Source organism: Colletes gigas, unplaced genomic scaffold, assembly GCF_013123115.1.
Source record: "Colletes gigas isolate AHSC1104 unplaced genomic scaffold, ASM1312311v1 Colletes_gigas_Sc00009, whole genome shotgun sequence".
NCBI classification, from domain to species: Eukaryota; Metazoa; Arthropoda; class Insecta; order Hymenoptera; family Colletidae; genus Colletes; species Colletes gigas.
Genome location: NW_025106638.1, coordinates 6331115 through 6357096, shown reverse-complemented (window position 1 = coordinate 6357096; position 25982 = coordinate 6331115). Strand labels below are relative to the sequence as shown.

The following is a 25982-nucleotide window of genomic DNA, read 5'->3' as shown; positions in this document are numbered from 1 at the left end:
ATTGACATCTCCCTCCGGACCGTTATAGTCTTCAAAAAATATGCGTAGAAATTTTTTTGCACAACCTCCCATTATCCAAAAAAAAAAAATAACTAAAAAATCTGTCGTGTACGCTTGCATTTGACTAATTGTATGTCTCGATATAATGGCTTTTGGTACGGACTGTATTTAATTAGCGTGGTTTCATGAATAAAGATGAAACAGTTACCTTGTAAGATTAATTCGATTAGAAAAATTAGAAATAGAACTGTGGAATTACAATTAGTCACGCACACCCAACAGATTTCCAATGGTCCTTTCTCTGCGTAACCGAAAATTCATACAAACTAATTTCTACAGTTTCGATTCTGTCTCCCTTCCCAACAGTACCATAATTTTCTTTTTTTGTTCAAGATAATTTGATGAAAGAACGATGTTTGAAGACTGTGGAGGCGTTATAACAGGTTCACTGCCTGGCACCATGAGCAATATACAGCAAACACAATGATATAACATGGACCCCGGGTCCATTTGGAACCATGCAAGCTATTTTTTTAAACTTGTTTTCAAAATTTAGAGAAATAAATTTGCTATCACCTAACTGAGCACGCTCTTTTAAAACGTTGATTGATTTTAGGTAAATGGTCGTACGCGACGAGAGACGGAGTCGGTGGGTGGTCATCGAGGATTAGAGAACGCGTGGAAATGGCCCCCAGGTGCACGGGTGCAGGATCACGCACACAAAAGATCCGCTAAAAGTCTGGTGTCGCTGCGAGGTGTATCTGGCTCTCGAGAGAATTGGTGTACATATGCCGTCGCGTTCTCGTGGTCAAGGACGTTGAGACAGGGTCCGTAGGGTGCGGGTCGAGGGGTCCCCAGCGATGGAGTAGGTATATATGGGCGTCCTCGCGCGTTCAGAATACCAGATTCATGCAAGTTAGCCCTCCCCGCGAGGCGGGTGGTGCGTTCTTTTTAAAAATTCATCGCGGACGTCCTGACGTAGGAGGTGGCGTATGTTCGGAGGGGGCCGATCGCGGGCTTCTCAATCATCATCAACGTTCAGTGCAGTAGAATCGGGTGTCATCGACGGTTCGTGGATAGACGACGTTCACCTTCGCGACCACGACAACCCGGACACGGATTTCTGGAGAACGCGTGGACGTTTTTACGCTCCGGGGCAAGGTTCGTCCAGTTACCATTTTTGCCATCTTTACGATTCCGATCAAAACCGCGATCGTAGCGATCTAGATTCACGATCTGTATACAATAGAACACGTAGGATACTAAAGTGGTTTAGTACTTTTTGTCAGGGCTATTCAATTTTGACGCGTACAAACAAGAAAAGTGGATATTTGTCACCGATACCTGGAGCTAAACAAATTGAACTTTTCAAATTTCGCGCCAACTTGGAATAATAAATAATAAAGTTGGTTTTTAGTTTGGAATGCCAAAAAAGGAATTTCGAGATTCTTTGTTATTGTTGTCGGTGAAATATTTAACCATGTGGTTAAAAAAATTTCTGATGAACGATACCACGAGCAGAAGAAGCTGGATGTTTTATTGCATCGATATATTCACCGAGGACCGGAACATACGTATCCTATTTCGTTCCGTGCGAGCCATACTTCATCGAACCTTCGTTACAGGACATACCTGCAATTTTTCTACTATTTTTATCGAAATCTTCAGAGTTAACTCAAAACTCACTTGTTTCATATTATCAGACATGAAAGTCTAGTATAGCGTGTAACCAATACTAATACATTATGGGAAGGTTCTACATTAGGACGTGATCATCCTCTGAGCTCTTCTTTTGATTTTAATCAAAAATAATATTATTGTAATAATATTATTGTATTATTATTATTAAATAATAATATTTTTGGACATGGATGTCTAGTATAGCGTGTAACTGATCCTAATACATTATGGGAAGGTTCTACATTAGGACGTGATCATCCTCTGAGCTCTTCTTTTGATTTTAATCAAAAATAATATTATTGTAATAATATTATTGTATTATTATTATTAAATAATAATATTTTTGGACATGGAAGTCTAGTATAGCGTGTAACTGATCCTAATACATTATGGGAAGGTTCTAGATTAGAACGTGATCATCCTCTGAGATCTTCTTTTGATTTTAATCAAAAATAATATTATTGTAATAATATTATTGTATTATTATTATTAAATAATAATATTGTTGGACATGGAAGTCTAGTATAGCGTGTAACAGATCCTAATACATTATGGGAAGGTTCTAGATTAGAACGTGATCATCCTCTGAGTTCTTCTTTTGATTTTAATCAAAAATAATATTTTCATTTGTTTACGTTTGCCCAGGAGTTGTTTATAAATTTCGTTATTCGTGGCTATGCATTCTTGAAGTACTCTTTTACTGCATTTAGAGAATACAGTTCCAATTGTTCAAGTTTATGTATTCGCGCGTGCGTTGTAGGGTAAAATTTTGAGCTTCGTAATTCTTATTTATTTTAAAATTAATTACTGTTCGTCCGATTCTTCCGTCGAGTTTCGCCGTTGCGGTCGAACCACGGCCATTTCCGTTATCATTTTTCGTTCACGTCGTAAACGCCTCGACGCTATAATGACGGAGTAAGACCAGTCCCAGAGATAAAGTACTTTTCCTCGAGAAACCACTCGAAACGTAATTAATTGCCCGTTTGATGGCGTTTAATCTCTTCTCCGTGCCGTTCGATTGAAAATTAATTGGCACTTCTTCGTCGCGGAGCGAGCCACGAAATTTGTCTCGCGAATACGCATTCCTGGCAGCGCGCGCTAATGATTTATCACGATTGGAGCGCGTTTAAAAGATGAAAATGAAGGAAAACGGGACGTCCAGCGGGCATATTAACCGGCAGTTACGCTGTTCGACTCTCGTTAACTCGAACGTCAAGATAAATGCCGCATTTCGTGACGGTTTTATTCGTTGGGAATTAATTCGCAAACATACGACATCCGCCTTGCGTAGGAACGTACAAAGGCGAGGGTACCGCCATTACATTGTCACTGATACTTAAAACTCAAAGAAACGATTAACACGTTGGCTGCCATTTTTATTTTTAAAAAACTATTTACGTTCTACTATAGAACTTATCAAAGGATTTCATAGTTTGAGTTATTACTACGGCTCTAAAGAAATCATAAGGTAGTAATATACTGCCAGGTACTTTTGTTATTAATAATTTCAATGAACTTATTCTCGTCCTGCTCATTGCCACTAGTGGAGTGCAATATTAATCTTGGATATAATCAATTAAAATAGAAGGAGGAATGCACAAGGTAAATATGTTATAATTATTTTGTGCAAAATAACTTAACCATTTAATATACGCTGAAGAGAAATACTCACGAAATGAGTTATGTGTAGTTATTATTTGTGAATAATGGAGTGCTGTCAGTTTATATGTGTATGTGTATACGTATACCTTGGTCTGTAAGTACTTCTTTTCAATATGTATTATGTGATGTTGTACGTGTGTAAGAGTAATGTCCTTTCGGGCATTATTTTTATTACGTGTCACGGCTAATTTATGTTGGTCTTCTTTATAAACGGTATATAATATTCATTCAATGCTGTTCCATTAGCATTTCGTATTTTTATTATAACTTTCTGATAAAGCTTTAACTGATCTATGTTTATGTAATAATTTTTCACGGCTAATTTATTTTGGTCTTCTTTGCAAACGGTATATAATATTAATCCAATGTTGTTCCATTATCATTTCGTATAGCTTTTTGATAAAGCTTTAACTGATCTATGTTTATGTAATTTTTTTTCTTATTTAGTTCTTATTTAGAATATACTGACAAAGTTTGGCCATTAAAACCTGGAACACTCTGTATACGCGCACACCTGTTGTTCTAAGGTCAACGAGAATTCCTCCATTTTCCGACACCCTCGATTAAACGGCTGACTCTATTGTGTTACATAATCAAAGGGTTGAAAAGACAGGAGCTAATTGTTCATCCTTATTCTCGTTTGTAGAATGTAATACGTATATTATGTAATGCACAATTGGATACTAAATCTTGTGAACATTTGTTGAATTTTTAGGTGAAGCTTGAATGGATATCCCGTTGACAATACTTGTACGTACATCGATAATTGAATAAAATTTCCAATCATTATACGAGTTAAAAGTCGATATCGATAAATAAAACTTTGTCCATTTTTTAGTGCGCAGACTCAACCTCTACAGTGCAAACATGCATGTGTGCTGGAAGGAAATATAAAGAATGTCTTAAGGGGCAAGACCACTATAGAAACCTGAAATAAAGCGTTTTTTTTTAAATGGATGGAAAAATAAGAGGATAATAATGTTCAAGAATGTTGTTAACCATGTTGTTATTGAAAATTTGATTGTGTGATTGAAAATTTTTTGTTTTCTTCCAAATTCGAAACACGCCTCGCGAGAATGGCTCCAGCGTCGTCATTTTGCACCATTTTTTAATAAATATTTTTTTTTGTAACACTTGACGACATGGTTATTAACATTCTTGAATATTATTATCCTCTTACTTTTCCATCCATCTAAAAAAACAAATCGCAAAAGAACGCTTCGTTTCAGGTTTTACTGTGGTGTTACCTCTTAAAGGGTTGATTTGGTGCGAATAAACTCTCGACAAGGGCGGCACGTGGCGACCCTGCTGGCAAACGTTGCCCTTTGTCGCGTCGGTCGCTTCCACCGTACTTACGTGCGTTGCATTTTTAATCTCTTAAACGCCACCGCGAGGATTTAAACACTCACGCCCGTGTCTTTGTCCTCGAATGAATCAGCGCAGTGCGTTTCGCATAAATTACGGTTTCGCGATCGATGCGTCGCCGCGTACGACGATACGCACCATGACTGATCTCGCAGAAACCGTGCAAATCCCAAGGTCACTGAATGCCTGCACTTCGAAATTAAAATTTCGGTATTTTAACTTTTTCATAACTAAGATATTAACAAAAATAATAAAGATCAATATTTTTTAATAATTCCAGGTCGAACGATAAACGCATGTCTGCTGAGGATTCTTTAAAAATTTGAAGTCAATCGATTAATTATAAAATATAAAGAAAGAATTGATGGCTGAAATTGAATGAAATAACAATGAATTCTTTGTTATACAAGGATAGAAACGCTTGACCGTAGGAACATACGAGTCGTCGCAAGTATTTGGATGGAAATAAAGGATATCGATCAACCCCTCACCCCGAAAATCTTGTTCACGCAAAAAAGAGGAAAGAGTCAGTCGAACGACGTGAATTTTTCACTGTCTCCTCTTGCATTCTTCCGATGGTCGTCTCAAGTTTTACCACAAAAGAAAAGTCGCGACCAGGTTTCGTAAATAGCTCGGACATAAGCGCCGAAATAGATGGTCCTCCGAAGGTTGGTCTTTTTATCGAAAACATTCTCGACGAAAAGTTTCAGGTTTCCTCTTTGAAAGATAATAAATTGCGAGCCTGCGGTCGGTTAAAAAAATATCTATGCATATTTTTTAGTTGTATTAATAATAACTCAATATACATTATCAGTTGTGAATTAAAAAAATGCCTAGAATTGTTATAAAAAAAATTAGCAAAACGTTGTTGGATAACTAACATTTATCTTGTATGAAATATTACAGAAAAGAAGAGGATCTAAAAATCAATCTAGCATTAGGCTTCGATAAGTCTAAATTTACTACTGTTTGCAGCACTTTAATTGAGACACCAAATAGTGGCAGGATAATGGTTAGCGAGGTGATAAAATGAGTAACTTTCAAGAACCCGTGATTTAGGAACAAAATACCACATGAAAGTCAAATTTATCACCACGATTTATGAACGATTAAACTATAAATCTGTAGACTTTAATTTAGCAAAACTAAAAAGTATTAATTATAGAGTGTGCTAAGTTATAGCCTCCAAAAAAGGTGGTGTCGATGAAAACGTCGTGAGACGATGAAAATCAAGATAACGTTCTTAATCTGTACGAAAATGGCTATGGTGTAAGAATTATTTTAAAAGAAGGGTGATCTTGAGATGAAAAATAGGGTCCTTTACCCTATATTACTTAGAACATGCTTATCAAATTTCAAAAATTGCTAAAATTATTTAATATGTTGTTAGGGGGCCCAAGTTCGAGAATCGTGCTCTAATACATAAAAATACTGACAATGATAAAAAATAATAAATTCTCATAAATTGCTCACTCGGAGAAACCAGAACGGAGTTCATAAATAAAACGACGGCGAACGTGTTGAAGCGATACTCGGATTTCAAATAATATCCTCCAGCGATACGAAACTTCCGTTTCAGGGGCGACGACACGGAGGTCGACAAAGAGGATCTTTGTTATGTTGCGGCGGCGCGTCGATCATATTTCAAGAGACCAGCGCAACTGGTCGTTATTATGATTGAACCTGGCCAAGCCCAATTACCGAAGGCCGGGATTTCTTGTCATGCCGAGCACACCTTGGTCTATATTTTTCTTTTCCGGTCTCGGTGCACGCGTGTTCCGTGTGCAGGACAGGTTTGGCGAGCGGCACGCATACGGGCGCGAACGCAACGCGATGCACCGTGAACGGGACCAAGCTGTGTGGTTGGCACCGGGGAAATTAATCACCCTTGTATTTAACACCCGCCCAGCACTTAATCCCGTGTCGAACATTCGCATTTGTCGGAACGAATCGTTGTCGGCTTTAATTGAGATCGTCGGGAATACGAGTCCTCGAGTTACACATATTTATAGATAAGTAATTGTAGCTGTGTTTACGCCCTCGTTTGTACAGATTTGTTAGATATTTTGTATGAACAACTCTCCTCAGTCCCGGTTCTGGGGTAAGTGCCAAGAGGTCAAGCTTAGTCCTCTTACCAGAAGGCACCCTTGCCTTCCCAATCCGTGGCCAGATCCTCAAGGAACAGAGTTCCTATTCTTTAAAGCAAGACAACGTCGGGTCGCTTGCCTTTTTCTAACATACCTACGTTTCCTTTCAACAAGCAATCCTATGACGCCCGATAGCTGCGTGACTTCGAGTCACCAGCCATCGACGGGCATCTGGATTGTGTCCTTGCAACCATCCCTCTTGGGCCCCACGCAGGCTAAGTCCCTATCATAAATCGTTTGAGAACGAAATATCGTCGAGCTAAATGCCCTCGACGTCCCTTAAAAATAAACCGTCGCTAACAGATTGATTGTAGAAAATGGGACTTTTCCCGATAAGGGAAGTCTCAGATGTGATCCTCACCGATTTTAATGAAATTTGACAGGGTGTTTTTATTTGCGCAGATGATTGCTTGGATCGTTCTGATTTTGGTGGGCCTGTCGACAGCGGGGCCACCTTATCGGATATCCGTGCACGAATTGCTACCACCGCCGCCATGGGACTCGAGCCAAACGGAAGGGGACGTGGAGATTATTGGTATTCCTCCATTCCAAAGGGGCGCCGTCGAGAGTCCGCCGATGATCGACAACTCGATAGATTCACCCGTCACTCACGAAGAATATGGATCGCAGAGATTCCCTCTGCGCGACGCTGTCGAGTCTTTGCCCTCGAACGCCATCCTTATCCACGGCGGAAGCCTGCCCCTGCAGGACATCAGAGAGTCTGTATCTGTAGAAAGTATTGTCAGGCTGTTCCGTAGTGGAGTTGGAACAATCTTATTTTCGAATAACGAATAATAACAATACAGTCGTAAACTATTGGGTCGAATGGAAAGTTGTAATTACTCTCGTTGTAATTACAAGCAGAGGAGATCAGGGATTTTACACTTTTTGATAGCTCAATTACAATTTGCCTTCCTTCGATGGTTGTTTCTTTTTATTTTTGTTACTCGTTATGGCAAAGAATTAAGATTCTTTAACAGAACACGAAAAACAAAAACAAAAGAAAGCCAGAATTCCCAAATATAATGAAATTTGTTGCATTCTTATTTAAGTCATAATAAAATTCATACTATCTGAAAGTTGAATTAATCTCCCGTACTTTCTATGCTCCTTTCATAGACAACTAGTCTTCTGTAATTAAAATTATTACTGTTTGAATTGAAACAAAGTATCAGAATGCATTGGTGATAACGTCATAAGCTTGGTAACTGATAGAAAAGACTTTTGTAATCGGGGATACTTGAATGCATCGAGTAACACTAGGTTTTGCAATTGAATGATAATATGTGGGCAGATTACCATCATTACCACTTTACCCTACTCATTGCTAACGACACGTATCAATTCCCGAGCATCGCGTGCAGGTATCAAACAGGTATCGGCATAAATTGCCATTGGCATTAATGAGATATATACTTGTTATCGTTTTTCGAGTTATCGACACAATGTAAACATTGAGAGCTTAACCAGGGGGCGGAGCGGGTAATATGTTAAAGTACAATTTTGAATCTTCTTTTTCACGGTCCTAAATTTGTTTATAATTCCTTTATTCGTTTCTTTATCTCATAATAGTCTAAATAAACAAATTAAAAATTGAAAGACCATTATTATTACTAGACTGCGGATCTTTATGCAAATTCACGTTTTTATTAATAGAATTAATGAAACGGAAGCTTCGCAGAGGGCTGTCTCAACCCCTAATTATAATAATTCGTATCTTACTTTAAGTATTTCTTATATTTTTGCATATTAAATACATTCTGTAGTTTTTTGAGGATTAAAATTTCCCATAAATGCATAAACATCCGCAGTCTAATTATTACTATTGATATGCGATATATTTTTTAACCGATGACCTTGACCTTGATTAATTTTTCCAAATGATTTAATCGACGATGTTTCATGATTTTCGAGAACAGAATTAATAATGAAAATTTTGATGCCCACGATAGAGATAAAAATCAGCTTGTGGAACAGCCTGACCCGTTTAATCAAATTGTTCGATAGACGATCGATGATCGTAACTTTAACGCAGGCCTGACGGTCGAGTGCCTTTGAGGGACGCGGTGGAGCATCGGGAAACTCCTCCTTTCTTCGATACCGTTCAGCATGAGTCGATCTGGATCGAACCTCTGGCTCCGCCAACCCTCACGAGGACGCAGCAAATCCTTGATCCTAAAGTGGTGTGTCATTTGGACTCCAACGCCGTCCATAGGACGGAGCCGTTCTCTTTGTTTCCGCAATCGGTGCCGGATCACAAGTGCACCCATCTGGTCTACACTGCGGCCACATTAGGTGATTAACCCACCTTTAACCAAAATTCATTTCCAACGAATCGATTACGAGGCTCATACGAATCTTGTCCCGATGACTATGCAATCAGTTTAATTAACGTCCATTTTTCTTTTCAGATCAGGAGAGACTAGTCGTTGTTTCAAGGGACCGCGAATACAACGAAATCAAAGGTAAATCGAACGTTCAACTCTATCAATTCGTCTTTAGAGCGTAGGATTCTGCGAATACTTTTAATGTTGCCGCGCCGTTGGGTTGTTTGTCGGTGCGATATGAACACCTTTGTAATTATACCGCCATAGTGGAATGGTCTCGAGCCTTCAAAAAGGTGTCGGTGTCGTATCTAAGAGAACACGAGACAATGGACCAGGCCAGACTCGATCTAGAGACCGAACACGTAACATCGAAATACATTTATCGTTAACCTGTGGCCATCATTTTATTTTATTCCTTATCCGAATCACTGGGTCATCCTTTACCAAAAGTTTTTTTTTTTTTAATGTATACAAGGGGATATCGTTAAATTAAGAATTATTATTATTGCTATAAAAACTCAACCGCCCAGCGAGCGCGCCTGCGGATCAATCAGTCCCGTTAATTTATACGAACGATTCCGACAGGTGGATACAAGGCGGTAACGGGACATCGATCAAGGAACCCGTCGTTGCGAGTGTTGATCTCGATCGCGCCTCCAAACAGAGGAAAATTGTTTATCGAGGCAACCAAGAACCATTGCACCCTCCATTGCGAGAAGCTGGCGAAATCTGTGTTGAGCTTCCTCAAGGAACACGACCTGGACGGCGTAGAGATCGACTGGGAAAGTTCGTCGGAGCATTCGAACGATCTGAAGCTGTTGCTCAAGATCCTCAGGAGAACGCTCGCCGATCACGAGTACATTCTAGCTGTAGCCCAGAGGCCCGAAGATCGGGTGGATCGAGAGATCGCCGCCGTTGTCGATTTGATCTTCTTACGAGCGTGGAGGGAGACTCCGCCGTTCAGAAGGGAGAAATTGGCGCTCCATCCGGCGCCGTTGAATTACGTGGCTCGAGTGACGAACAAATGGCTCGATCGAGTTCCCCGGGAGCATAGATCGAAGATAGTTCTTGGACTACCGATATTCGGCCAGGGCTACACGATGAAGTTTGGGAACTTCACCGACGCCAGAGCACCCATCGCCGGGCCAGGTGTCGAGGACGCTTACGCTAAGCAGATGAATGGGAGATTGGCTTATTACGAAGTAACTATTATTTACTTTGAATCACAGGCTATTCGACGTTAATCTACAGGATGTTCGGCCACCCCTGGGAAAAATTGTATTGGGGGATTCTAGAGGCCAAAATAAGACGAAAACCAAGAATACCAATTTGTTGATGGAGGCTTCGTTACAAAGTTATTAACAATTAAATTCAAAAATTTCAAATCGTTCTGGAAAAATTGTTTTCGGTTGCGGGTGTCAATTACAATCATTTTTGGTCATTACGCATATCCCCGAAATCCTACGTACTTTCGAGAAAAAAATTCCTTACCGAAAATCTAATTACATAAATTCCCAAATTTTTCGACGAAAAAATAAACTTTCAAATCGTTCTGGAAAAATTATTCTCGGTTTGGGGGGTTAATTACAATCATTTTTGGTGAATAGACATACCCCCGAAATCCTACTCACTTTCTAGAAAAAAATTCGAGAAGGTGTGGAATTTTACGACGGAAAAAAAAAATTTCAAATCGTTCTGGAAAAATTATTCTCGGTCGCAGGGGTCAATTACAATCATTTTTGGTGAATAGACGTACCCCCGAAATCCTGCGCATTTTCGAGAAAAGAATTCAGTGCGGGCGGAACTTTAAACGTTAATAACTTTTTAACAAAGCCTTGATTTTCCCCATTAAAATTTTTCCCAGGGGTGGCAGAACACCCTGTATAAATACGAGTTACTTGTAAATATCTGTTCGGTTTCGAAAATGTTTTTTTTAATTTTCAAGGCTGAAAGGCTAATTCCCAAAATAGATATTTAATTTTCGCAATTAATTCAAGGTCTGCGAGAAATTAGAAGATGGGCAATGGATATCTGGCCGGGACGAGGAGGGACCGTACATAAAACGCGGAGATCAATGGATCGGTTACGATGATCCTCTGGCAGTGAAGATTAAAGTGGCGTATGTTCGATCGACTGGATTAGGTGGAGTTTCCCTGTGGTCCGTAGATCTGGACGATTTTCAGGTGAGTTTCTAACCCGATTGATCTATAGATCCCAAGGAAGTCATAGATAGATCTCTGAGGCTCTGCGAATTATCAAACATTTATTTCTTGTGGATCTTGTTCTCGCGGACTCCTTATATCTTATTTCTTATTTCTTATTTAAACATATCGCATGAAATATCTTGTATTCTTAGGGTATTTGTGGGAATCCGTGGCCAATGTTGAACGCTGCAACCGAGTCGATAGGATTCTACGATGAGACACAGGTGAAGAAATGTTCCGCGGATGGCCTCTTCAGCGATCCTGACAACTGCTCCGGTTTCTACTCCTGCCACGAAGGTAAAATACATTGGAATAATGATGTTTCATGATTACCATCTAATTTAGTGAGCGAATGAAACTCGAACAAAAGAGAAGTAGTTACTATTAAAAGAATACAAATTATTTTTAGGCATGCAGCACCATGGTTACTGCGGATACGGAAGATTTTTCAGCCCCGTCGACAATTGTTGCGTGAAGGCGTCACCGGAAGTTTGTAAGCCCGGACAGAACGATCGAATTCACGAACAGAATTTACACACGGGTCTACAAGAAACGCAGGAACTGGAGCATTTGGAGATCTCCACGAACAAAGGACCACGCGTTGTATGTTACGTGACCTCGTGGTCACTGTACCGCAAAGGGGATGGAATGTTCGTTCCAGAACGTTTGGATCCGCGTCTGTGCACCGATGTCATTTATGCATTCGCCGGTTTGAATCCGGACACGTTGCTGCTTCAACCGTTCGACCCGTGGGCGGACATAGAACACAGTAAGTACATCGAACTGATTATTCCATGATAGGTACAACGTGTACGAGATTACATACCGTGCTTAGATATCATATTAATCAAAGGTTATTAATCTACGAATTCACGTAACTTTAGAAACGACTTTTTAAACCAAAATTCTTTCAGATCTCTACCAGCGTATAACGTCGATCGAAGGACCGAGGATACTATTAGCCATCGGGGGTTGGACGGACAGCACCGGTGATAAGTATTCGCGACTGATAAGCAGCGGCGCCGCGCGTCGTAAATTCGTCGCCGCGGCGATAAACTTTCTGCAAAAGCACAACTTCGACGGGTTTTCGATCGAGTGGAACTATCCAAAATGTTGGCAGAGCGACTGTAGGAAAGGCCCGGACTCGGACAAGCCGAATTTTACGAAGCTGTTGCAAGAACTCAGGAAGGAATTCGACCAGCAGGAGCCTAAGCTCACGCTGGCGGTCGCTCTGTCCGGATACAAAGAGGTCATCGATAGAGCGTACGAGGTGCACGAGATCTCCAAACTAGCAGACTTCGTGTCCGTCATGACGTACGATTATCATGGCGCTTGGGAGTCGAAGACGGGACACTTGTCGCCATTGTTTGGGAGTTCTACCGACACCAATCCGTATTACAATGTAGTAAGTCTAAATTCGTTTCAATCTCGCAAGAAGATCAGTCAAATTTTAAGGAAGAGTGCCATTTTTTAAGTACTCCAAATATAGTCTTGTTGGACCGTGGAGGAATGTACCACTGAAATTTTTTTCAGAATTCTACAATGGAGTACCTTGTACAACTCGGCGCAAGAAGGTCGAACCTCTTGGTAGGCATACCTCTTTACGGCCAAGCTTATCGACTGTCCAGCGAGGACCTGACCGACCTCGGTGACCCAGCGTCTGGGCCCGGGATCTCAGGAGAATTCACGAGGCAGCCTGGCATGTTGGCATATTACGAGATCTGCGACAGACTGAAGAACAAGAGATGGAAACACGGAGTGGGGCCAAGCGCCTATTTGAGGGACCAGTGGGTGGGCTACGACGATCAAGAGAGCATCTACGCGAAGGGACAACATATATTGCAAAGCGGTTACGGAGGAGCTGCAATGTGGACCGTGGACTTGGACGATTTCTTGAATCACTGTTGCGCGGAGTCCTTTCCTCTGTTGAAGACCATCAACCGTGCGTTAGGTCAGTGACATTGATTATTGTCTGTAACTGTATCTACTCTATGTCGTTCATTTTATTCACAGGACGTTTGAAGACTAAAGCTACCGAGGGTTGTCAACGACCATCGGAGCCAGTCACGCCACAACCGCCAACGTTGACGACTCACAGCGACGCCGTGGAGGACACTCCGCGACCCACTGTTGCCATGACGAAACCAACATCGACTCCGAGACCGAGCACGACGACCCAAAGAACAACGTGGCCGAGTTGGTCTCAGAAACCGAGCACAACGACCCAAGGAACCACCTGGCCCAGCTGGTCTTGGACTCTATCGACGAGCAAACGACCAGAGTCTACCACGCAGAGCAGCACTACTGCGTGGACTCAACCGACGAGCGTTTCCTGGGCCTGGACGTCGACCAAGTACGTATCTTTTAGAAGAAAGTAGAAATATCAGGATGTATTGGTCAACAAGTTTGTTACAAGGCCTTTGTATAGTCTTGTAGCAGAGCAAGTTGTCTAAAAAGGCAATGTCTAATGATCTATTACTTACGGTACGATGGCTGATGACTAGACTGCGGATGTTTATGCATTTAGGGGAAATTTGAATTCTCAAGAAACTACAGAATGTATTTAATATGCAAAAATATAAGAGATACGAATTATTATATTTAGGGCTTGAGATAGAATTCTATAAAGCTCTGATTTCATTAATTCTATTAATAAAAATGTGAATTTGCATAAAGATCCGCAGTCTACTGATGACCTTTTCATTTGGTTATTAAATATTTGACTGTTAACTGATGCAACATAGTCACTACCCTCTGACTGCAAATGATGACTATAATTTTAGTCTAAGTCTTGCCACTACTTAGGATACATTTCAACTATGAACGATTTCAGACCGCCCAGCGAGAAGCCAACCCCAGAGATCACGGAATCCACAGAAGGGCCACACGTTTCCACGAAACCAGGGGCGTTTTGTTCGATTGGAACGTACCTACCAGATCCTTCTAATTGCGGCAACTACTATAGATGCGTGTTAGGTGAATTAAAACGCGAACAATGCGCGCCTGGACTGCACTGGGACGCTCGTCGAGGTATCTGCGACTGGCCTGCCGCTGCAAAATGTCAAACAGGCAATAGTAAGTCTGTGTCTATCCTTATCAATTGTTTCTTCTTTTTGATCTTATTGACGCTTTCAGGTTTCTCTTCAGACTCGCCTTTTATCGTTAAAATAGATTTCAAGATGATCGTACACCATGTCACGTCGTTACTATAAGACAAGGGCATCTAAGAACGCTTATTTGCACAGGGTATTTTTAAGAAGCTCTTATCAAACTTGTCAAGTATATCCTATTGATTGTAATGATGAAAAAGTACCATGTAAACATAAGTTCTGAAGTGCCTTGTTACTAAATGGCAAACCTGTTGAAGTTTATCATTATAAAACAGGTTTAAGTGGAATGTCAAGTACATGTACACGATTCTAATTGTTTAGATACGATAGCACGACATAAACAATCGCAAGTAGATATCATGTAACAATGATCGTAAAGATAATGATCTAGAAGACGACGCTTTAATGTAGAATATTTAATTTCTCCTGAATCACGTGATGCCCATACCTCTTCTATGGGCTGCGCCTTCCAATATAAAGAACACTGAATTAACACATACGTGTTATGAATTATGCGAGATAGAGATGCGCATAATTTCTCCTGACACTTGTCAACAGACGTTGGTACAGTGAAAACCTGTTTACAATGCTGTACGCGGTCAACGACGAACACATTCCTGCGCACATTTTTCCACGGATTTTGTAACCGACGCCTCCGTGAAAAGGTTGTCGTAGCATCTTCCCCTCTGTAAATCATTCAGTTCCCGCGAGACAGCTAGCAATATCGGGGTTCTCTTTGCTTCGATCGATCGTGTCTCTGAATCCAGCACGAAGGATGACACCTTCCTGTTTGCTCTGGACGTTTTTGATCTCGATCACGATCGATTCCACCTTGCCGCAAGTGTACAAAATATCACGACAGTATACTATAAGTACATCGATAGTACATGGATCAATACTTTTTCTGGAACCTCTTAATAGATACCTTCTTAAGCTCTTTAAGCACAATTTAATTTTACTCTCAATTTTTTAATAAAAAAAATTTTTCTTCGTTACGGTAATTTCTTTTCTCATAAGTTGTTCTGTTGGCTAGATTCTGCGACAAAGAAACCATCATGGACCACTACCATGAAGAGCACCACGTCGAGGCCGACCACGTCGAGACCGATCACGTGGTCCACTTCACGAGCCACCACGACCACTCAGAGACCGATCACCACAGAAAATCCCAACGGAAGACCGGAGAAGACTTGCGAACACGGCCAGTATTACGCTTACCCGAACTCTTGCACGAACTTTCTGGTGTGCGTGAACGGAAACCTGGTCCCGCAGCAGTGTGGGCCAGGCCTGAACTGGCACAATGAGAGAAGCATGTGCGATTGGGCCTTCAAAAATCCCTGTGTCGAGAAGCCAATGAAGAGCGCCTCGATCGTGGCATCGGGCTCCAAGTCCAACGTGAGTAAATGGCAGAGAATCGGTAGAGCAATGATTGAAGAAAGAACAATTCATCGATAATTAATACTTTTGTTGTTTTCCAGGCATGCATTCCTGGCAGCTACACGAATGTCCCTGGCGACTGTGAGAGTTACAGAGCTTGCCTATGGGGTCGTCACGAAGTGTTCCACTGCGCTCCAGGGCTGCACTTCAACAAGCAAACTCGTATATGCGACTGGCCCGCTCGTGCTAATTGCAAGAACGAGTTAGACGAGCCCGAGGTCGAAGATTCGTCACCGTCCGGTACCAAACCTGTCGACAAACCAATTTCCACCACCACCGAGAAACAATGGGAGCCGAGTACCACTCAAGCCACCACCATCGCTACCACCTTGCCGTCCGTAGAGATAGATCCTGACCAAGTGTCCCCGCTGTCTGGATATTACAAAGTAGAGTCATCATTATTCGTGTACCCGTGACGACGTCAGAACAATGTCCTTTATGATAATTGTATGTTTGTCGAACAGGTCGTATGTTACTTCACCAACTGGGCCTGGTATCGACGGGGTATCGGAAGGTATCTTCCGGAGAATATCGATCACACGTTGTGCACCCACATCGTCTACGGATTCGCCGTCTTGGATTACTCAGAACTGACTGTGAAGGCCCACGATTCGTGGGCAGATTACGATAACCGTGAGTAGTTAATTGTTGGGAGGAGGGCCATTCTTCGTTTTGAGCTCGAAACATAATTATAACAATTCCCACTCAGACAATAAAGTATAAACCGTTGACCACTATCACATTATTTTAATTGCACATAATTGGAAGCATGCACTGCAATGAATAGTGTATAAACGTAGCATGATCTGTGGTGGACTGAATGGCGGTAGTCAAGCTGATTGTTTTCGAACAGATTTCTACGAACGCGTTGTCGCTTACAAGAAACGAGGACTGAAGGTACTGCTCGCGTTGGGCGGTTGGAACGATTCCGCCGGGGACAAGTACAGTCGACTCGTGAACAGTCCAACAGCCAGGAAGAAATTCATCTCCCACGCCGTCCAATTCCTGGAGAAGTATGACTTCGACGGGCTGGACCTGGACTGGGAGTATCCCGTCTGCTGGCAAGTGAGTAAATCCATACAATTAGTTTTCCAATAAGAATCATAGAACTTTGAATTAAAAATTCTCTTCCAGATCATCTAGCACTGGTATTGAAAGACTTAACCCTTTGCACTCCTATGTCGAGTGTGACTCGACATCGATTTTTATCTCAGAAGCTCCTTCGTCAAGTCCCACTTGACATTTTTTCAAGTCCAAACCAAACAGATATCATACACTTGAAAATTACAAAATACAACAACAGTGTAAATAAAACAGATATTTTAACAGGTAAATTTCAAATAAAATTCTTAAAAGCATTGGGAGCCGCTGGTAACAAAATTGAAATATAATTTGGAGTGCAAAGGGTTAAGGAATGAAAAAATAAATTTAAACGAACATTGTTTTTAACGTGTCGGTTGTTGTTGCAGGTCGATTGCAAAAAGGGTCCACCCTCGGACAAACAAGGTTTTGCAGATTTGCTCAGGGAGTTGAGCAGCGTGCTGAGACCGAAAGGATTGTTGCTGAGTGCCGCGGTTTCGCCCAGCAAAAAAGTAATCGACAAAGGTTACGATGTTCCAGCGTTGGCGAAGTACTTGGACTGGATCGCGGTGATGACTTACGATTTCCACGGTCAGTGGGACAAGAAAACTGGCCACGTGGCGCCGCTCTATTACCACCCGGAGGACGACTATTCTTACTTCAATGCGAATTTTTCGATCAATTATTGGATCAAGAAGGGCGCTCCTCGCCGAAACATCGTCATGGGTAAATATTTTAGCTGCGTTTTATTTCATGATTCTTTTACATTACGCGATAGACGAAACTAATGGTTCGTTTTGATAATAGGAATGCCACTGTACGGCCAATCGTTTTCAATAAACGATCCAAGCGCGGGAACGGACCTGAACGCTCCAGCCAGCGCTGGACAAGCTGGAGAATTCACGAGAGCAGCTGGATTTCTGTCTTATTATGAAATCTGCGACAGAATACGGAAACGTGGGTGGACCGTCGTCCAGGACCCTCAGCGCAGAATGGGCCCGTACGCTTACAAGGGCAATCAATGGGTCAGTTTCGATGATGCAGAGATGATAGAGCGAAAAGCTCAGTTCGTCAGAGATATGGGCCTGGGCGGTGGAATGGTTTGGGCTTTGGACCTCGACGACTTCCGGGGACGTTGCGGAGAGGGGCCCCACCCGTTAATGCACACGCTTCAAAGAGTGCTATCGAAGGACTCCGACGAAGAAAATGAAGGTAAAATCATTTCTGCCAACAACTAGTACTCCTAAAATTTGATTTTAATTTAACAAATTCAGGTAATGGAAATTCTGTAATTATCAGACTAACAGAATATTTTGTCAAATACTTTTAAATTGCAGTGTCCACAGCTTCGAATCCGCCTATAATTCAGGAGGAATTGGATCAGACTTCAGAAACGATGGCGCCCTCCACTGTTACGACACCGTCTACGCCGACATCAACTTCATCAGACTCGATGCCGAACGAAGACGAGTTTAAAGTGATATGTTACTTCACAAACTGGGCCTGGTACCGACAAGAGGGAGGAAAATTCTTGCCAGAGGACGTAGACACGAACTTATGCACTCACGTCCTTTACGGCTTCGCTGTGCTCGATGGATCGCAGCTGATGATCAAGTCGCACGATCCTTGGGCCGACATAGATAACAGTAAATAGACAAATTGATTTCTTTTATTGTTTTCTTTTCGAAACGGATAAAATACAGTGTTATTGCAAGGGTTGGGTCATCAGACATCCATGAGGATAATGACGTTATCCCCATGGACCTCTTCCCCTATCAGAACATACAAAGTCTTTACAAGGGTAGGACATAATCAAAAAATCTTGCATATGGTCAATCTACATAAAAAATAAGTCAATGCGTGAAGTTATTTGCTTCGAATGGCGTAATTGGAGAACTATTCCCAAGAGCGTGCTCTATACCCTGGTTATCAAGGCACTTGACTCCCGTTTCAAGAGACAAGTCATCAAATTTTGCATCCTTCTTTAAACCATTTCTTTTCTAATATGTTTCAATATTTATATATATGTTTACTCATTTTAATACACAGAAGAATAGTTTCCTATAAGAAAATAATTCTCGAAACAATTAAAACTACTTTTTCAAAAATATTGATCCAAGAAAAGGGAGTTAATTTCGAAAAAAAAAAATATACATCACTGATGAAATTATCTAATGTACACGTCCCGTGTTATTTTCAGAATTCTACGAGAGAATAGCAGCGTTAAAATCGAAGGGAATAAAGGTGTTGATGGCCATCGGGGGTTGGAACGATTCTGCTGGAGACAAATACAGTCGTCTGGCGAACTCGCCGTCTGCGAGACGAAGATTCATAGAAAATGTTATACGGTTCATCGAAAAGTATGATTTCGAAGGCTTGGACTTGGATTGGGAATATCCAGTGTGTTGGCAGGTAGGGAATAATCGGATTTGAATATAACAAAGATATTAGAGGCTTTCATAGTTCGAATTCTGATATTTGATACTAGTTGAGACTTCCTTAATATAAATCTGAAGAACTGTACAACTGTATTTAAATTGTGGAATGTAGATAATTCATCTACGGATGTTTATGCATTTATGGGAAATTTTAATCCTTAAAAAACTACAGAATGCATTTAATATGCAAAAATATAAGAAATACTTAAAGTAAGATACGAATTATTATATTTAGGGGTTGAGACAGCCCTCTGCGAAGCTTCCGTTTCATTAATTCTATTAATAAAAATGGGAATTTGCATAAAGATCCGCAGTCTAATTATAACAATGGCTCTCAAGTAGTAGTAATCGAGTATTAAATTATTTGAATAATTTCAACCTTAATTTTGACTTATATGTATATTGCAAGTAACGTTTGCTGATCGACAAATTTCAGGTGAATTGCAACAAGGGGCCAAAGTCAGACAAAGAAGGCTTCGCCAGTTTGGTGAAGGAATTAAGCGAGGAATTCCGGCCAAGAGGATTGCTATTGTCAGCGGCGGTTTCTCCAAGCAAACGTGTCATCGACGAAGGTTACGATGTACCTACCTTGGCAAAATATTTAGATTGGATATCCGTCATGACCTACGATTATCACGGCCAATGGGATAAGAAAACTGGTCACGTAGCGCCACTGTATCATTTACCTGGCGACTGGGAGCCGACCTTTAACGCGGTACGTGTTCGAAAGTCGTAATTAATCATCTCGATACCATCGTTCGTTTCACGGGACGATAAAGGACATTAATAAATTCAATGAAATCTACATTTACTTACGAGTGTATATGCTTCCGTAAAAGCGGAAGGTCAGCGAATATACAGAATCTCTTGATAACTCTGTTACAAATCGGAATCTCCATTACTTTTAATGAATACCAAACAAATTTATTTATATGCTGGAAAAATTTTTTATTGTTCATTGTGATTATTTTGTTAGAATTTCTCCATACACTACTGGATGGAAAAGGGTGCCCCAGCGAAGAAACTCGTAATGGGCGCACCGTTGTACGGTCAGTCCTTCTCCTTGGCGGAAAGAAGCCAAAGGGGACTTAATGCTCCCACTTATGGCGGAGGGGAAGCTGGAGAAGCGACCAGAGCCAGAGGTTTCTTATCATATTACGAAGTAAGCATGATCCATCGTTTAATTACTTATACTTGTCGATAAATATTCTCATATGAAATGTACAATTTTTCATACTTTTTAATGGTCATAGATTTGTGAGAGAACGTTAAAGAAGGGCTGGACCGTGGTCCAAGACAAGGACAGACGCATCGGCCCGTACGCCTTCAGGGGCGACCAATGGGTGAGTTTCGATGACTCGAAGCAGATGAAACTGAAGGCAGAATTAATCAAGGACATTGGTCTGGCTGGTGGCATGGTTTGGGCTCTAGATTTAGACGACTTCAAGAACAGATGCGGCTGCGAACCGAGTCCACTTTTAAGGACCATGAACAGAGTTCTGAGAAATTATCCTGACGGTCCATTGTGTCCAGTATCCACTGGTAAATTACTAGTAACTAGGGAAACAGTCATGTTACTTGAATCCGGAATAAAAATTGTTACTTATAATAAGTTAACATATTTAAATTAGAATTCACGACCATCGATGCCGGTGAGTCCATCACAAAGCCAACGACTTCTGAGCAACCTGATTGGGAGCCCACGACGACCACTTGGCCAACTTATGTGCCACCATCATCATCGTCAGTTCCTGAGGTCGACGACACCGTTGAGATAGAAGCCGATGATCTGCCAGGAACTCCCTCGCACCAAGATTGCCAAGGCCGTTTATTTGTTCCCCACAAGAAGGATTGCTCCAAGTATTTCTTGTGCAATTTCAACAGGCTCACCGAGTATTCTTGCCCGTCTGGGCTTTATTGGAACGAGGACCGCTGCGATTGGCCAGAGAATACTAAATGCAAACAAAGGCAGGCAAGTGCTTAGAATTACTGTGAATTATACAATTTTATGAACAACCTGTACACCTGTGTTGGCATCTGTCGATCATCTTCTTGATATCGATACAGTAAGCAACCTTTATAATTTGTTTCGCTTCACAGTCGAACGAATTCCTGCCTCTGATCGCCGCCAAAGGAAACAATGAAAAGAAAGTGATTTGTTACCTGATGAAATGGGCGCGAAAGCGACCGAGAGATGGACAATTCTTGCCTGAAGATGTCGACCCGGATCTGTGCACGCATATTGTTTACGGTCTGGCCACGTTGGATCCGGAACGATTAACTATACAGAATCCCCAGGGTAGCAGGCAGAAAGAGTTCCTCGAGAAGATAACGAACATCAAAAGCAAGACTGGATTGAAGGTTCTGCTGAGTCTGGGAGGCTGGGAGGAGTCCAAGGACGACAAATTCAGCAGAGTAGCACACAGCTCGATCGAACGACAAAGATTCGCACGTCACGCCACACGTTTCGTCATGAACCATGGATTCGACGGTCTGGATCTTATTTGGGAGTACCCAGTGTGCTGGCAGGTAAATACATGAAACGCATAAAACATTCTTTATTTGTGGTTTCTTGTCTAAAAAGAAATCAGAACAAAGTTATCGATGCGATTATGTCTAAAGTTTCAGGATTTGATGAAAAAACTATTAGGAAAGGAACAACCAGTGGTAACTTCAAGCACATATGAAGGTCAAATTCTTTTTCTTCAAATTCAATTTTTCGTGGAAGAGTTTGATAGAGTAATGAAATCTCAGATTTAAAAAAAATAACGACGTGCATCCTAAGTATAATAATTTCCAAGATATTAAATTTCTGAGAGAGCATTCATAGCGCGTCAACGATTCTTTGTATAGTTACGCAACACGTGGCACAGCGGTACAAACATAACAATTTGAATACTTAATTTCACGATAGATGTAATACTATTATTCTCAGTATGCCTTATATTATCCAATACCATCGCAAAAGTTGAACATACTATGTAAAAAAAGAAATTGACTTTTAGATGTTTTTGATAGCAACATCCAGGTTGCACTTTTTTAGTGCAATCAGAAATAGGTATTTCACGAGGCTTTCGAATAAAGAAAAGAAAAAAAAATACATGACTATGTTTGTAGATGGATTGCAACCGTGGACCACCGAGCGACCGAGAAGCCTTTGCGCTCTTGCTGAAGGAACTGAACGCAGCGTTTCGGCCGAAAGGTTTGCTTCTGTCAGCCGCTGTGTCAGCGAGTAAGGACGTGATCGACGTGGCTTATGACGTGCCAGCGTTGGTGAAGTACTTGGACTGGATCAGCGTGATGAGCTACGACTATCACGGCTCTTGGGAAACCAGAACAGGACACGTGGCACCGCTTTACAGTAATCCAAACGACGAAACGAATCATTTGAACGCGAACTTCTCGATGACGTATTGGCTGGAGCGAGGAGTGCCATCCAGAAAGCTCGTGATGGGCATATCAGCTTATGGACAGAGCTTCACGTTGTCCAAGACACCACAGCGAAATGAATTACCGGGTTTCAATGTGCAAGCTTCTGGACCTGGTCATCCGGGAGAATTCACGAAATCGGCTGGTATCCTTGCCTACTACGAGGTAACAAAGATAAACGAAGTTATAGTATAATAACAGAAAATAGTTGGACCATATATAATTATTATTTAATCCTATCAAGACTTTATTCAAGATCTAGCAATAAAATTTCTTCAACTCCACAGCAAAGAGTCATATCCAGAAGTTTGCTCTCCTTGCTAGTTGTGATATTCGAGGCTAGAACGATAGTTACGTTATTCGCCATGACACACTTAAGACTTACAATTAATGTAAACAAATGGTAATTCAGTGCATACTCTTAAGAGTAAACAACAGAATACAATATCGTCTTGCACAGTGTGTTTAGTATAAAAGTGTTCTTATTCTTGCAAGTATTATTTATAATGTGTCTACTGGGACAAGTAGCTTTTCTTTAATACAGGAATTAATTCCTACACCCCCAAATATACTATTCGACAGTTATTCTAAATATAAAATGTTATTTGCCACAAAAATGTTAAAAAGTTCAAAAAGTCGAGTTGATTGATTTGGCTTGTAAGTGGCTCAATTGTCCTTCACCAGTATTAGACATACAAATTCTATCTACTATTCTATATAGAATATCTATTTTCTTAGAGACGATTATGGCAAAAATTTTGCTAATTCACGGCATTTCTATATTTAGAGATTAATCCGAGCGACGTGTAGAAACAATTGTAATGTTTCAGATATGTAATAACGCGAAGAACAGAGGATGGTCTGTAACTAAAGTGCCCGGAGGTTTAGTTGGGCCTTACGCCACAAAGGACGATCAGTGGGTCGGTTACGATGACGTATCCATAGTACTCCAAAAGGTAATTAACGATAATACAATCAAAGATTCCTACGGCCCATTTAAATTAAACTTCTTTTTTTATCGCTTGAGATTACAGTCCTCTTCTGTTTCCCCTGTTCGTGATTTCGTACGAACTACATAAACGGCACTGTTCATATCGAGCGGTTAAAGTCAGCCATTGTTTCGATTTCTTACGTGCAGCGTGTTAATTATGTTTGAACGATCGATGTGTTATTTCAGGCTGAATTCATAAACGATCTGAACCTGGGTGGCGCGATAATGTGGTCTTTGGATATGGACGACTTCAGGGGTTGTTGCGGGGACGGCAGGTACCCCCTACTGACGGCGTTGAGTCAAGGGATCAGAGGAAATCGAGATCTTAGGATGGACTATACTTGAGAAAGACGCGCGTGCCTCGATAAAACACGCGAATGGTTCACGGATAAGAGTTCCCATTAACATTGCGTTCCACTTTCACGGATCTCGCTAAATCTTGGATCGCTCGAGAAAGTATCGGCTAGTGTAAACGCCGATTCGCATTGGGCATTCCACGTGCCCAATGGTCGGACATTTTTATAAAATTTCTGTTGTCTCGGAACTCCATCCAATGGCGCAAATACAAATACGGATCGACATGTTTCATTTTCCAAACATTAATCGGTTAACACGTTCGCTGCTGTACTGGTAAAAATAACAAACTATTTCTGGTGGACATTTTGATTTAAAGAAACTATTTTACAAATCAATTACACACCTATTTGTAATTGATTTATAAGTAAGCCGCGCCCTATACATAGGGAGTATCCTAACACGCGGGAATCACTTCAGTGGTGGACAAAGGACACAAGAACAGTGAGATTAGTTCATATAAACACGCGTACACTATTTGATCTTGTTCTCGAGTCGTGCCCATTTTTGTACGCCGATAATTTCTAATCACAAACTGACCCGCATGTAACTGATACCGCTGGACTGTTTGTATACAAATGTTCGATAACTCCTCGTTTTCTTCAATGAGAGATTAACAGGTCAATAGTATGTCAATTTCTTGAATAATCAATTGCATACATTAGTGAAAGAAGTTCCATTAGACCGTACGTCCTACGAGGTTTATCACACTTTTTTCACGTAACTAGACGGTTCTTGAACGAACAATATGTACATAAATAATATTTTCTTCCAAAATTTTGATTTGTATGTATATCTATTATTTGTATATCTTTTTGTCGGCTACAATTTAGCATTACATGAGAAGATATGATAACCTTAAAAAAGTGAAGGTCACTTTAATGTCTAAAAAAATATCAGATATAAAAGAATTAGATTCCAAAGTTTATTCGTTATTGACGTAACGGGAAATTATGGATGTTGAATCGGGAGAAACAATATTGTACAATAGTTCTATTCATCATGATACAGTAGTTAATTACGTAAGCAGCGTGGCTCAAGTTCATCTCAAAAGGAAAAACAGATAAGGAATTGCATACGCAAGAATATGTTGAGCATGGGTGCGAGGTGGAAAATTTTCATAAATAATCGACGACTCTTCGAGCAGAGTTGAACAAAATGTAATTTAATTACATTTGCGACGATAAAACTTACATGTATCGCACTGTAATTACACGATAATTACATAGCCTTTACGCGCTTTGCAGATTCATAATTATGCGTATAATCGTATCGTGGCAGATGTAATTAGATTACGTTGTGCCTAACTCTGTCTTAGGGTGACGCGAATAGAGTTACTCTCGCGCTGGAAAAGCAGAGAATGTCGTCGCGTCCCCTGTGAACGCGCAATATTTTTATGAAACAATCTGTATTTTACCAGTATACGACTATAAATACAACATGAGATCACAAAAACCTGCCCTTTAAAATTCATACAAAATGTTCGTTTGAAAAGTTACAGTCGAAATATGTATTTAAAAAACAATGCATTTTCGAGGGAAGGATACGATACAAAAGCTTCTCTTAAATGAAATATTTACTTATGTTTTCTCATGTTACCGGATTGGAATCTGGGAATGTCTCGAACAGAATTACACTTCTTGATTGCATTCTATTCGATTCCTTTCAAATCCTACGTATTCAATAAATATTCGACGATTTCGAATCCCTAATCTTTCGATACATCATGAACCGTCAAACAAGTACATAGTCGAGCAT

General features: G+C 40.8%; 1 protein-coding gene across 1 annotated transcript; it reads left to right on the top strand.

Moving 5' to 3' along the window:
• Positions 1–1036: 1036 nt before the first annotated feature.
• Positions 1037–24776, top strand: LOC122397574 (probable chitinase 10). Its single transcript, XM_043396825.1, has 28 exons — positions 1037–1161; positions 7257–7573; positions 8890–9149; positions 9266–9319; positions 9767–10383; positions 11179–11364; positions 11538–11682; positions 11795–12154; positions 12300–12790; positions 12919–13336; positions 13399–13738; positions 14219–14460; positions 15529–15890; positions 15974–16318; positions 16397–16565; positions 16786–16997; positions 17402–17738; positions 17820–18224; positions 18359–18658; positions 19213–19424; positions 19887–20165; positions 20427–20612; positions 20704–20992; positions 21082–21428; positions 21551–21979; positions 22568–23044; positions 23710–23835; positions 24057–24776. Exons 2-28 carry the CDS (start codon positions 7257–7259, stop codon positions 24213–24215), a joined length of 8064 nt encoding a protein of 2687 aa, XP_043252760.1. The 5' UTR covers positions 1037–1161; the 3' UTR covers positions 24216–24776.
• Positions 24777–25982: the final 1206 nt, after the last annotated feature.